The sequence below is a fragment of the Diadema antillarum genome, unplaced genomic scaffold (assembly GCF_040938485.1).
Source record: "Diadema antillarum isolate AM-2024a unplaced genomic scaffold, OU_Dant_1.0 seq00001229_RagTag, whole genome shotgun sequence".
Lineage (NCBI taxonomy): Eukaryota > Metazoa > Echinodermata > Echinoidea > Diadematoida > Diadematidae > Diadema > Diadema antillarum.
Genome location: NW_027272017.1, coordinates 220,110 through 234,983, shown reverse-complemented (window position 1 = coordinate 234,983; position 14,874 = coordinate 220,110). Strand labels below are relative to the sequence as shown.

The window sequence follows — 14,874 nt, the reverse complement described above, 5'->3', positions numbered from 1 at the left end:
TTCAAGCATATGTGTTATTGCCTGCTCTTTTGGCTTCCATGCTTTTGAAACCATACTAGCAAGTTCTCAGAACCGTGTTTCATGTAGTTTCGTATGACCTGTGCCTGAAAGAGAGAGTCGGCGGCAGCAAGGGCTGTGAGGGGTCTTGTTAACTTTTTGACCCCACAGTCTCTGGCAAATCAAGTTCGCATCAGAAGGACTCAAGGTGAATATGTGGAGACCAAATTGACGCCCTGCAGAAGCCGGTTTCTGTGTTGCGAATAAATGTAACCTCCCCATATAGCTCCTCAGAATTCTATGCATGAGATCAACCCTCCAACCCCTTTGAATCTTTCCTATACTCCTCCTCACCCCAACCCTTTCCGGAAGACAGTTTGGCATAGCATGGTGGTGTTGGGTAGGCCATTATACATCTACGCTGTATCTGAATGATGTGGTCTTTCATGCAGAGCAGTGCAATTTCTATGACTTTCAAGTGTATGGCCCTTGTGTGTGTATCACTGTCTTCCCACAGAATCATGTAATCCCTTAACATAATATTATTTTAATCTGGGATCAGGTACCATGTTTACTCACCAAGAGCGATGGTCCAGACCTATCGTATCTCACAAACCGTTAAAGATTTAGCTATCCACATACAATTGTTTTGATTTCAGTCATGTTGGATGTAGTTATCAGAGGAATTTTCTTGCAAAAATATGACATTAAACAGGAATAATTATCAAGGTTTTGCCTGAGCACACATTGAGCTTTTGTCAGTGGAATGGATACAACAAGTTGTCTCCAGAGCTCTGCGGCAGATTGAATGTGTTCCAGCTACCCAGCATTTCCTGTTCAACCCTGCTCTATTTTTATTTTTCCTTTCATGGACAGTCTGAAAAACAGGATGCACAGGCATGATGCAAGAATGCCTTGCCTCATTGAGACATTTATCAGGCACTCATGAGCCCCATTCACACACAGGAGTTATCATTTCTTTGTATCGCGATGTAAAATCGATTTTATTTGGAATGTAGACGGGGAAATTGAAAGAGAAGCTTCTGTTATGAGGCAATGAATAATAAAGTGATATGAACATGACTCAGATTACAAAGGCAAGTAGATGTACTGTGGATTCCCAACCAGATTGTTTTATGACTTTGCACATCCCTGAAATGTTGCCATGCGAAGTATGTTTGAAGTGCCCATGTGCTGCTATAAATATCTCATGCAGGATAGGATGAGCCTCAAACGTATGTGTTGTGGCGGTTGCTGGTTCATTCCATCGTGAGGTCTTACCCCTGTGTGAGTGCTGCTTTAGGTATGGAAAGATATCCCCCCCCCCCACACCCCCAACACCCTCATGATCATGCAAGTCACATTGCATCAAAGAACAATTCTTTTGCTTGAAGGAATGTTCCAGATGCTGTTTGACGTGATATATCTTTTATTTTGCTTTTTTTTTTAATTTCAGTTTGTTTTTTGCTGTTTTGTTAAAAGAAAGTTGATAGTTTGCCATGTCATTACCACCTGCAAATATGTACTGCATCATATGTCTGTCCTCTGTGTCTGTCAGTGGTGATTTTAAAGTAGTGGTTGAGAGATGGGTCACAAGGCGGGCCATTGCTAAACATCGGACATTGACAAAGGTATACTAGTCTTCAGAACATTCCAGATTACACTATTTATAGGGCTTTTCATGGTCTTTGTTTTGCACAGCGTAATCTGTTTCCACTTTGTGTAAATTGTTACTGCAGATTACCTTCACCAAGTTTTCTTTGGAGGGGAAGTTACGTGTAAATAGCAAACATAAAAAGAAGGAGGAGGAGGAGGAACTAAGAGCTTTCTTTCTAGATAGATACGGTTTGGTGTTGCGTGATGGTGGTCTCTGAGCCTTCAGTTGAGCTGTCAAAGACACACATGTCTCCCCGCATCGCGCCATGTTTATGCGAGCAGATTGTGTGCGTGACAAAGTGGTCAACGGCGGTCTGCAGCAACCTCCGCAACCGGGTTCGTCTAAACGCCCAACTTGGAGCGCCGGTCTTAAAGCAGTGCAGTCTGTGCACTGGGAAATCCAAACCCGGTTCCACGGTTATGGGACCATGTGTCTATCCCCTGTATTGTGTCCTCCTTAATTCCTATACCTACTAAATCTAGAGTGACATTTTGATTGATACGTCCTCTCAACCTAATTTGGTTGGGCCTTCTATTAGGATTTTTTTCTTCTTATTTCTTCCTCTGTTACATTGTAAGCTTTCATTCTTCTGTGTTCAGCACACATCCCCCCCAAAATCATAAATTCATGCTGCCATATTTTTATGACAAGAGGGTTTAGTTACTGTTCACGTCCCCCCCCCCCACCCCCTGGCTAGGGAATCCAGGGTTATTGCACTGTGAGTATTTGACACCAAGTTTCAGACCCGTGCAGTCATTGCCATGGTTTCTAGTATTGACCTGGAGAATTGAACACTCTTTGCATTATCTCAAGCTTCCAGATTAATATGAATAATGAAAATGTTGTCCATATCCGGTTACCTCAAGAGATAACGATGTATGCTTTAATTTCCTCAGGTTGAAAGTATCCATCCCATGTATTCAAATATCTCCATTCACGGCAGAAGATCATATGCTTTCTTGCACTTGTTAATAAGTCAAAGTTCATTCTGCCGAGCCTCTCACACTTTCAAAGACTGTCAATTTCTCAAACCCGTACTGTACTCTCTAAAAAAAAAATCGAGTGAAAATATTCACTCTTAAAAGAGTGAATACAAAAAAGAGTGAATTTAGAGTGAAATTGGAGTGAATTTTGAGTGAAAATGTTCATTTTCACTCATTTTGGAGTGACCTCAGGGATCACTCGAAGATTTTGGAGTGATCCCTGACGTCACTCTAAAACAAGTGAAAATCATTTTCACTCAAAATTCACTCCAATTTCACTCTAAATTCACTCTTTTTTGTATTCACTCTTTTAAGAGTGAATATTTTCACGCGATTTTTTTTTAGAGAGTAAAACGAGGAATGTTCGCGTACATTTTAATTTTGTGACTTTTGCGAGAGCCAAGATTCTTGAAATTAAAATGCATGTGAAAGTTCTTGTCTACACTATACGCATTGAATGTTAGAGGCAACTGGCAAAAATTTCATGCTGCGAAAAAAGGTCGTCGGCTCCAATTCGCAAAAATTTCATGGCACGAAAATACCATGCCTTACAGTATCTCTTGAAAGCCTTATATACCTGCCATGCTTTTGACCAGTGAAAGTAATATGTACATGTATATCTCTTTATTCTCTTTGAATCTGTTTTCCAGTTTGTCTACAAATTGGATATTTCAATTATCATGTATCCCTGAGTTTTATGATAGTATATGAAGTGAATATTGCTACACTTTCATCCAGAGAAAATGACTGTGGAATTTCACAGAGACAAGTGAATTCAAAAAGTATTCCATGAATCTTCTTATTCTCCATGTGTTTGTCCCCCAGCTCCTGGACAACAAATGAGTTTAAATTCTCAGAATGCAAGTGTCTCAAGTTTTTACGACTGTAAACCGAATGTTGCACTCGAAGCAGGGGGTTGAGTTTCAGAACGTAAGTTAATTTCAAAATCTTTTCTGCTCCTCTTGTCCCATGCAGGAGGTGTTTGCCCTGAACCAGACGCTGTGGCATCAGGAGAGCCTGAGGGCCGGCACCATCCGTCAGACCTACACCACCGAGGACCTCATCTGGCACTACAACTGCGGCGACCTCAACTCGGTCATATTCAACCAGGACACAGCTCAGGTACGGACTGATTTCAAGCATGTATGATCTTATCAAAGTTGCATGATATCTAAGCCATTGCTATTTCTCCTAATGACAGAATTCCCAAGTTTGTTTTTTCTACAAGTACAACAGTAACTGCAACAATAGCAACAACAACGACAGCAGCAGCAACAACAACAACAACACCAAAGATAGAGAAATTAAGTAGTTGCTGCAACTCTAAAAGTTTTGTCAAAGAATTTAGTTTGTTCACCAGAGACCAAACAAAACACTCCCGGCACATATTGCGAGTAATCATCGCATGAAGGAACAATCTTGGAACAAGTGTTTTGGTCCTGATGAGACTGGGCCAATTAAGTACTGGTGGTCTGAGCGCTCCTTGCAGAAAAGTTTCATAGAAGGTTGAGCTTCAGAATGGCTAAGGCCCACTGGTCGTGTTTCTCATATTTGATCACAATTCTTCCTTAATGGACATACACATAAGATATGTATAGGAATAGAATATGAATTTGACTCAATATGGTGAAGCTGGTAATATTTTGGAGTGGAAAGTGTGGGGGGGGGGGGGGGGGGTGAGAAGGCAAATTGACTTGAGTTAGTAGTTTGAGTTATAGTTTACTTGCGGTTTAAGCCTATTGTACTCCTAGCAGGCCATTTTGCCTCCAAATAACTTCTAATTGAACTGCTGCCTATGAAAAATTCTACCTCGCAAGTAAAAAAGAAAAAGAAAAAAGTAAAAATGGAGAGAAAATGGTTAAATGACCCGAGTGACCCTTCTGTTTGCCATCGTCTGAATAGTCTGAATGGGGGAGAGAAGCGATCCAATCATTTGCACTAAACTGGGCAGCAATTTTGTGCCTCATTTATCAGGCAGGTCTGAATGGAGTTATGATATCCGTTGACAGGCGAGGCACGCCGCCCAGGCCCGCCGTGAATGGGCACGGATCAGGCCGGGAATTACACCGAAGTTGGCGTAAAAGGGATTTTTCTAAATGCGTCTCAAAAGAGACCGGAATGATAGTGCATTGAATCGTAGGGAATCAATGATGATTGAGAGGAGGGAAAAAAATACTGCAAAAAAAGAAGAAAATAGAGAAATGAGAAAGTGCAGTGAGATTCCAAGGTATACTGAGACATGCTCTTGCTGTTAAACAGGAAGCAGCTAAGCATACTATATCAAAACATGAGAAAGTTGGGGCACATCTATTTCTTGAGCATGAAGTGTTGTGGCAAATTGAGACATGGATGAACTGTTCTTTTTTATTTTGTTTGATGCAAGAAATGTTGTACTGATATTGAATCCATATTTTGATGGTGAAAATTATTATCAGTTTAGTGCCAAAAATTTATACAGGCAGAGTTGATTACTTTTTAAGCTCTTTTGCTTTGCAAATGATGATGAGTCCAAATATATATTCTACAAATTGCTTATTGGCAGACTTTGAGTAAATGTGTTGGATAACATTTGTTTATAGTAGCAGTTATTTAGAAATATCTGTAATTCAATTACCAAATTCCAAAGATGCATGTTCCAAAAACAAATTTATGAAAAAAAATTGTAGACCTAACTAATGAGAGAAAATGGGAAGAAATAAGAAATGATACAAAAGTAGTTGTACATGTATTATACTTATTTGCCTGTGAATGGACTGTAGAGACAATCATTAAGGGGAAAAAGTAGAATAAGAGAAAGAATCTTGAGTTGAAATAGTATGATTTTGTGAACAAATATGGTAGATAAATGTAGGGAGGGGAAGAGAGAGAGGGAGAAGGGGGGGGGGAGTGACTCTGATAAAAGTAAAAGTGTATTGAGGTCATGGGAGGATTGGAACAAAGAGGATAATATAGAAGGAAGAAAAAATAGAAGGAAGAGAATAAACTTAATGAAGTGGCAACACAGTGCAGGGGAAAGAGAATATCTCTACCTACTCTTTATGCCTGAATATCACCAAGTTTTGAATTTGTCCAATCTAATGCTAGGAATGCACTGCTTGGCTCAAAAGCAACAGAAAAAAGGGGGAAAGTTTAGTTGAAGTCATCCATCACAGGTATGACGACTTTTTGACTGAGGTGTTGAATGCTCGATCTGATTAAATTACGCGAACATAAAAGAGTCAGCGTTTTTGTCGTCAGCAGCATTTGGTTGTGGTCTAATTGAATTCAGGGCTCTCTGGATGCATTCTTTCCAACAGCGTGTATGTAAGTGCACATATATATATATATATATATATGTATATATATGTATGTTTGTGTTTTCCCCCAAGAATGTCTGTGAAGTTATATTAAATTACAACGTTTCGACACACTTCTGACAGGCAAAGTGCGTGCAAAGAAGCCGAAAATTGAATTTCAAAGTGCAGTAATTGTTGACCAATCAAATTACGTGACTACTCAATTTGAGCTTGCATGTCAAAGCGGGGGATTGCAAATTGCTGCAGACAACGGCATTCCATGATTTCCACCCGTAATTGTTGCAGCACGTCTGACAGTGAACCGTGGAAGACGTGAACGAACAGTTCTGTACGGATGAACTATTACCTGCCATTAGCGGTTTTCTAACCAAACATGAAAAGTTCTCTCAGCTTAAGATGAGTGCAGGTCACGTAATTAGTTTTTTCCAAGGAAAGTTGCCGTAATTAGATTATTTCACAACAGTTGATACTTTAGAATGTTTGTAGATTTGTAAAGGATGACTTTCTGTGCAAAATGATGAGATAGAGTACTTGGAAGGACACTAAAATGATTTGCTCGTGTTTTTATTATGTTCATTCTTCTGCCTCTGCCACGAAGCATGCTGTAGACCTATTGCTAGAATAATGAAATATAGTGAAGGCACACCAGTTGCCATAGCAACATTTCTAGTTTCTTTCGAGGCTCTGGGAATCTGAACCGCTACAGTCTTCATAATCAAGAGACATGCTCAATTCTCTTGGTCTTCTTTTTAATGTTCGTATTCTTTTTGTGTTCAAGGACATTATTCAACAGAATAATGTCTACACCTTTTTTTTTTTAAAGCTAGAATATTTTTCTGGAAATTTCATATTATCAAATACATGTAATTGGATGACTCAAAAATGGCTACCAACAAAATAAGAGTCTTTGGAAAATAGTTGCAATTTCAATGTTGTCTCAGACTGAGCTTTGTTATCAAGACAATTTGGGCATGTTCCTATTCATGCAGGTGCCAAGCATGGGTAACACAACACTGACGGCAGCGGAGATTGAGCTGGCCAATCAGATTGACCGATACTTCCGTCAGGAGCTGATCTACAAGAGGAACATGCGCATGGCTATGCGAGTCAAGGCGATTCTGGAATCAAGACCAAAACAGAGCTTCTTCTTTGCGCTTGGAGCTGGTAAGAAAGGGTGCCAAAGCAACAGTGTTTTTCTTGCTGTGTTTCTGTCCATCACTTGCAAGATTGCGTATGGGCCTAGATGTATCATTATGTGTCTGACTGTGCTATATATTGAATTGTGTTGCACTTTTGGGCATGCGTGTGGTTTTGAATGTGTGTGTCTGTAATGTTTGTGTATTTAAGCAAGTTTGCATTTTGAGTGTGTGTGTGTGTGTGTGTGTGTGTGTGTGTGTGTGTGTGTGTGTGTGTGTGTATTTGTATTTATTTGTGTTTGTAAATTATTGCCCTCAGATCTTTGCCATTCCAGCTGTATACACTGTCTAACCTCAGTCAGACAAACTCTTACCAGGGGGGCGTTTCATCAACGAGTTCGTCGGAGGTTTTCACCGACAAATTTGCTATCAGCCAATCAGACGCAAGGATTTCAGTAGCTTTTAACAGTTGTCAGTGTAAATCACTGACAAAAAGTTTCATGAAACGGTCCCCTGCAGGAACGTCCTCTAATGTTTAGAATGGCTTTAGACCAGTATAGAATACAAAAATTAAGTAGGTCTACATGTACAGTGGTATATGGGAAGAGTCATCATATGAGTACACAAAATCAGATCTACATTGTAAATATAATTATGTAGATCATTAGGTGTTATCAAAATTAGCAGATGATCAATTAAGTTTGCCAGAGATCATAGTGGTAAAGTCACGGATAAATAAATGATTTGCTGGGTGAGCAAATATCTGCAATATCAAGCTTACAGTTGAAGGAATGTGGCTGATATGATGCGCGGAAGATGAGAAAACATTGAATGGTCACCCTAATGGATCTCTTCCACCATTCATCGCATCACGTATCGGAGAATGCTCTCAGAAACGTGAGTGATATGGAAGGTTAACCTCAAGCCCCGCCCTTCACCCCCGCCCCTGTGCCGAATGGAGGTCACCGGTATGTCACGGCACAGGCCTGCCGCTGGCTGGGGAGTCACTCTCGATCAAGAGATGCAGGGGGTGATGGAGGGACATCGCTGGGGGTCTAACGAGCCATAGAGCTGTCTCTATCCATTTCCTCCTCCATTGCTAACTATGGTGGGGCAGAGGAGAGAATTCTGTGTTTAGTTGTCATCATGAATTCCTGGTCCATCTGGATTTCAAATGTATTTTGTATTTCATACTCTTTGTCATATTTTTACAGAGCTCCCTTTATTTGCTGCAAATGTGTTCCATATTTTCCATCTGTTTAAACGACAGGGTTTTGTGTTGTCCATGCTATTGATATTACCACTTCCTGGGCCCTGTTTTATGAAGAGTTATAATGGATTATATAGTTAATTTCTATCATAGGTCTATGGCAGCCTGTGTGGTAAGGAAATTTATAATCGATTAAATATCTTTTGATAAAACGGGGCCCTGGTTCATTTTATATAATATGTAAGCAAGGCAATATTCAGACAATAGTGAAATATATCCATACCACATCAAGAAAAATATAAGACCTAAGTTGGGAAAAACACAACAAAACAAGCAAGCAAGCAAAATCCATACACAAATTCCTGTTGGTAGGTTTCAACAAGATGGATTCAAAATCTAACCCTTCTAGTGGTACTGTGATGTTTGTGTTTTGGCCATCAATGGCTTGAGTGGTGTTGCCGTGGCGGCAAGAGTCGGCAAAAGCCTCCTTGGCGTCACATGTCATATATGGGCAAAGATTCAGTCGTTTCTGGTTGCATCCCTTGCATCTCTTGTGGTGGGCATGGATCATCTCTTCATACTTCTACCATGCATGCATGCGTACAGCCCAGCCCTCGGAGCTGAAAATTAATATTTCCAACGTGGCGACACCTTCCACGGTTCTTCCATACATTTCCTCCTCCCGCACCTCTTCATCGATTCCAGCAGCACGCAGCTACATCACCATCCCTTCCCCTCCCATCCCCCCCCCCCTTCCCAATCCCTGTCTCCGCTGCGGATCAGCTGGATGTTGGAACAATTGGCCAATCAATTTCAGGGGACACACAGCTTCCCGGACGGCCACCCGTTGAACTTTTGTGACCCGGGCTGCGAGCTTCTGTGTTGTCTGCGCACTCCCCGCAACGTATCTCCATTCCTCACAAAAAGAGCTCCCTGTCGGCTCTCTCTAATTCAAGGAAAATAACGTAGTTGTCATCAAATTATTTTCAGGACATGGAAGGAGTGATTACTGATATCAACCCAGCAAGCCCTTACACATCCAAGATATTTTTACTCCACACTAGATTTGGAGAGATAAAGATAGGGAGAAAGAGATAGAGAGCATATCCTTAGTTGACATATCTATTCCACAATGTTTTTGCTTGGAAACTTTCGCAAACATCATGCTTCAGGTGTATTGGATGTTCAAAGCAGTGCTTTTCGTGTAGTGCTATTGTGAAAAGGAGAAATCTGTGTTAGTCCTGAAGGAAAATTGCGATTAGTGTGCAGGAAATTATGATTTAGATGGCAATATTCCAATGATTAGAATACTTGTGTGTATCCTCTTTACAGTCTCTGTGAGATATATTACTAGTCTGAGTGGCTTCCATCAATATTTCCCATCAGAAGTGACAGTCCATTTCATGGCAAATAAGTAAACCGAGAGTGTAATCAAATTTGTATTTCATCTTGCCGCAAATGGAGCTTTTTCGTAATAATTCTGTTTTGCCAACCCCCTTCCTTTTATTTGCACCACTACAATAAAAATATTTATACATAAATTAACAAGCAAAAGTAGGCAGCAACAGATATTATCCACATCAAAAGATGTTCCCCACTCCTATGTATGTCTTTATTTCCACTTTTTATTCATTTGACATAAAAAGGTATGTCCCATGTATCATGGGTGCCTTGAATCTCCTTTTATTATGCTTGCATTGCTGAGACATCTGTTGGTCATTGATAAAGGCCATGTAAATGACTACTATAGAGAGAAATAGACAGAAACACAATTTTTGTAAAAAAATTGATTTCCATGAGACTATGAATTTGTGACTTTTTGTGATGTCATATTTCTCATGAGTCATTGTGTGATATATATTTCACTTCACTAAATTCTGATTGAGAACACCCTGCCCCTCCCCCTCTTAGCTTGATAGTATCTTTACAGACTTGCATTTCTATAATTATATCTGTGACTTCTTGCTTGAAATGACAATTCTGCACAGCATCACGGTAATATAACCGATTATTCAGTGTTTTTCCACTTTTCCTGACAAGCGCACCAGCAGTACACCCTGTGTTCATGCTCTTTGAACCCAAATCAGAGAGAATTCAGACAAGTTGACCTGCCGGCTAATCAGAGCGGGCATGATTTGGAGGAAATCTATATTTCGCCTCAAGGATTGCAGTCGTCAGAGCTTTGGCTCAAATGAGCCGTTATGGTTTTTCTCTGCTGGAACCGTAGCATGAGTCATAATCGGAGACTGTCTCCGTATTGATTAGGCAATCTTTCCTGGGCTCAGCAGGTTCCAGAGATGATTAGTACATTTTCCAGGTTTCTGATTTTTCTGTGGATTTTACGTGTATGTCTAATGGCTTGAGGAAATTGACCTTGCAATGTCCTTGAAACTGTCATTACTCAATGCAGATTTCTTTTGTGGAAGGTCTTCAAGGGGCATTATTTTTTTTTTTGCTAACTTATACTTTGCATGAATCAAGACTAAATTGTCACCTATGACCCCCCCCCCCCAAAAAAAAAAAAAAGAAAAAAAAAGAAAAAGAAAAAAAAGATGAAAGAATGGACAGGGTTCTTCTTGAGAATAGAAAGAAGAAAAAGAATGGAGATTCTGATCAATCAGGCAAAGGAGTATGATAGACCCGGTAGCACAGGGATACCATAGAGTGGAAAGGCATGGCCCTGCAGATGTATTCGAGAATCCCTGTAACGAACTGTGTACAGCTTTATGACTGATCTCTGCGTAAGTGGACGCTCATATGTTCATATTTCATATGAGTTTAAAAAAAAACCATATATTAACTAAACTATAAGTTCTGAGCAAATCTTCTGAAATGGACACTGTTAATCCTGAGCTAGTTGTGGTCATTCATTTTGTAAGAAATCAATCATATATAATGATCTACTTTGAAATCTCCCATATTGCTGTGTCACTACAGCACTGTCAATTTTTACCTCAATGATAATTGTTGCAATGATCAAAACCTTTTATCCATCAATAATTCTTGGTTCAATAGGATGAACAGGTGCTAAGGTTTTCACAGAGTAAAAAATAAATATTATATCTTCAATGACAGATTGAGAAATACAGACCCAGTAAAGTAGTTTTCCAATAACTTGTATTCATGATGGGTGCAGTAATGTACCTCTTCATTTCCCTTTCCATCATGTGTGGAGCTGTATGCCCACAGTCCTCTGATTTGAGTCATCCATTAGCCCACAGTGAGTGATAATTGATCATCCAGTCGCCATGGCAGCTACATGTGAAGACATGTTCAAGCTGAGATGCTGGGTCATACCGGAAGATGGAGGAGGAGGAGGAGGAGGAGGAGGGAAAGGGGGAGGGAGGTGGAGGAGTCATCAAGTCTGGAGCTGGAAGATGGTGGCACAATAGCTGGTAGGCAATGACCGCATCACTCCAGGGCGGAGGAGACGACTGTGTTTGGATAAGGGAGATGATGAGAGTAGCTTCGGGCAAGAGAAAAGTATGTGGAAGTAGGTTAGTTCATCAGAGCAGCATCTCATGTGCCATTCTTGTCATGACATGAAAAGGGAGAGTGATCTAAAATTTCATAACTCTCCAGGCACTATGTTAAGGGAGAAAACACCTTGATTTAACCATAATGTTGCCCAACATCTGTAATGAGAATGTGATGGTATTTTTGTTCATGGGTACATATCAAGTGAGCTTGTCTGGTACTATGTTAACATCTACTGTAGTTTAGTTTGCATGCAGGATGGGAGAAGGAAACTTCCAACCAGATGTAATAAAGCATGGGACCAGATAGTTGTAACCAGCTTTTTGTGGCTGCTCGGTATGACCCTGAGTTTGCAGGTTATTTTGGCATGTATATTGTTTGAGATGATGTATTGCACAGTTGATATATCTGATGTGATGAAACATCATACATGTGTCATTCTGGCATCATCAGTTGAGTCTGCTCTTTATGATCAGCAAAATGTCGCCCTCGAGCTATGTGGCCATTCAATTTCTTACCCTACTAACATTAATTGGCATTTGACTGTCCAAATGATAAATTTGGTCTGTTGTCTAGCCTTGAAGATACAGCCTCTCCCAGGGCCCATTTATCACACATTAATTCTCAATTGCACTTTGTAGAGCATGATCGATAACAGTCATTAAGAGAAAAAATGTGTAAAGAAAGAAATGCAATATATTGGCTGGTTAACTTAAGTTGTCTTTCGACTGCACAACATCTCAGAAAAAAAGAAGAAGAAAAAAAAAAGGTAACGAGGGAAAAAGAATGACAAGATCACTCTTCGCAAGTTCTCCATGTCATCAATGGATTATTTTCACCTGTGCAGATTTTCTTTGCCAACCATCAAAAACATCAGCTAGTAACCTCTTTCCAATATTACATGCCATCGGACCCCCAAGGGATATCAGTAAAGAAAACATGACCTAAAATAACAGGGGATTGCCATGTCAAGTTAAGATGAGAATAGAGTCGAGAGGGGAAGATGGGGTGAGTGCGTTCCCGAAGATTCCAAGCCATAAGAGGCTATGGTTCAGTGTTTTGAAGTTGCCGATGATCTCCAAAAGCACTGGCGGCTATAACAGCTTGAATAACTCTGCCATAGTTTAGTTTTCTCCTCCTCCTCCTCCTTCTCATTCTTGAATACCAGCTGATGATGGTTCATATTTTATCAAGGAAAACACCTTCTTAAAGAAACATGCCAGGCATCTTAACCCATTCCATGCCAAATTCTGAAATCCCCATAAATTTAAAACACAGGCTGCCAGGTTCCTGCAGGCATTGGGTTAACTGAAAGTAGCTTTTGCTCTCCTATATCCCTTGTCCCACCCTCCCCCTACCCCAACAATCTCTTTAGCTTACCTGTGTGACATTTTGCATTCGGCATCAGATTGTTGTCAGTCGGGTGTTATTATAGCCGTATGCTATAGCTCGGAGTGTTGTTTTTTAGGGTCAGATCAAAAAGCGACTGAGATGATACTCGGTTTCAAGAGAAGCCCACCTGCCCAAGAGTCTTTTGATGTCTTCATACTTCCATCGGCCACCCAGAAATTCTTCGTCTTGCAATCCCATACAGGGTAAAGTTACAATGTAGCCGTGAGGGGATTACCAAATTTAAGAAAAAAAAAATGAAAGAAAGAAATAACTTGATGAGTGTTAAAATTAATTTTGAAGTAGAAGTGAAGGAGAAATTCAAACTTGTAATAGAGGAACTCACTTATATTGTCAGCAGGAGAGAAAAGCACCAAAGAGGAAAATGAGAAAGAGACAGAGCAAAACAGGAATTCAGGATTTATGACAGAAAATAATGTAGGCTTAGATACTGAAAGAATGAAATTGCCAAATTTGGATAAAAACATGAACAATTAGTCATATGTCTACTATGTCTAAAGGAGTGAATTTGCTTTGATTTACAAAACTTTGATAAAAGCATGAACAATCAGTCATACAGTAACTTTTCATGAGAATTGGAGATCCACAGCAACTACATTTGATGGAGAATTTATAGCAGTATGTGATATATGTAAAACGAGGAATGTTCGCATGCTTTTTCATTTCGCGAATTTTGCGAGAGCCAAGATTTGCGAAATTAAAATGCACACGAAAGTTCTTGTCTACATTATATGCATTGAATGTTAGAGGCAATTTGCGAAAATTTCATGCCGCGTAAAAAGCCGTCGACTCCAATTCACGAAAATTTCATGCCGTGAAAATATCTTGTTTTACAGTATAGTGATTTTATAAGATGGTCATCAATATGATTAGCTTGAATGATCAGCTCATGTGCATTTGTTGAATTTATCAAAGCATCTTTTGAATTATTCAAGCCTTTCTTGAGCAGTCAGTGCAAACAAAATCCATCAAATGGACAAGGGGAACAAGCAGATCAAAGAAGTGAAAGTATGCTAGTGCAAATATGATTTAGTTTTAGCTTTCTCCTTTTAATGGTCATCTGACCCAACCTACAGGGTTTGTGTTTGTATTTGCACCCATTACCAGAAACCAGAGAAGTGCTTAGTTTCAGTCATGGCTTAAAGCCCAAACGTTTTCAAAATAAATTTGGATTTTTTTTTTTTAAATTAAAAAGCGACTATAACTCCATCGAGATTGTAAATTCACATCTTCTCATGATGAAATGGAGTAGATTAAACAAGATTAGGCAAGCTTAAAAAGGAAATCATAAATTGAATTCCATGAATACTTTTCACACATATGTCAATACATTTAGTAGCAAGTAGAGTGTCGATTTCCAAACTTGATGAGGTAGTAATGTAATTGTCAAAGCTTTCTGGAAATGGTCTATAATCAACTCTGTCTAATTATCATGCCTTAGTGTCTTCAGTGAAACTATATCCTTGCATATTCAGAAAAGGCTTTCAAACAAGTGTTTTTTAGGACAAAGCTGTCTTACGGGCTTTAAGGGTAAGCTGAGAAGCTCTCTCCTTTTTTTTTGTGCCAAATTGATGTATTGTTTATAGCGAGGTGATAAAAGTGTGGGTTCAAGTGTGAAGTGTCACGCAGTCTACTTTGAAAAACAAATAGAGGTGACACCCAGAAATGACTCCCAATTTGGTGTACTGGATGGAAAGAACCAAAATGG

At 39.7% G+C, this 14,874-nt stretch overlaps 1 protein-coding gene across 1 annotated transcript in view; it reads left to right on the top strand.

Moving 5' to 3' along the window:
- The window catches only part of LOC139745009 (metalloprotease TIKI1-like), a 65,748-nt gene that overhangs the window by 27,419 nt on the left and 23,455 nt on the right, over window positions 1–14,874 (top strand). The window contains exons 3-4 of the mRNA XM_071655417.1: window positions 3,613–3,759; window positions 6,923–7,097. Coding sequence (XP_071511518.1) covers window positions 3,613–3,759; window positions 6,923–7,097 — 322 coding nt within the window. The remainder of the gene's footprint in view (window positions 1–3,612; window positions 3,760–6,922; window positions 7,098–14,874) is intronic.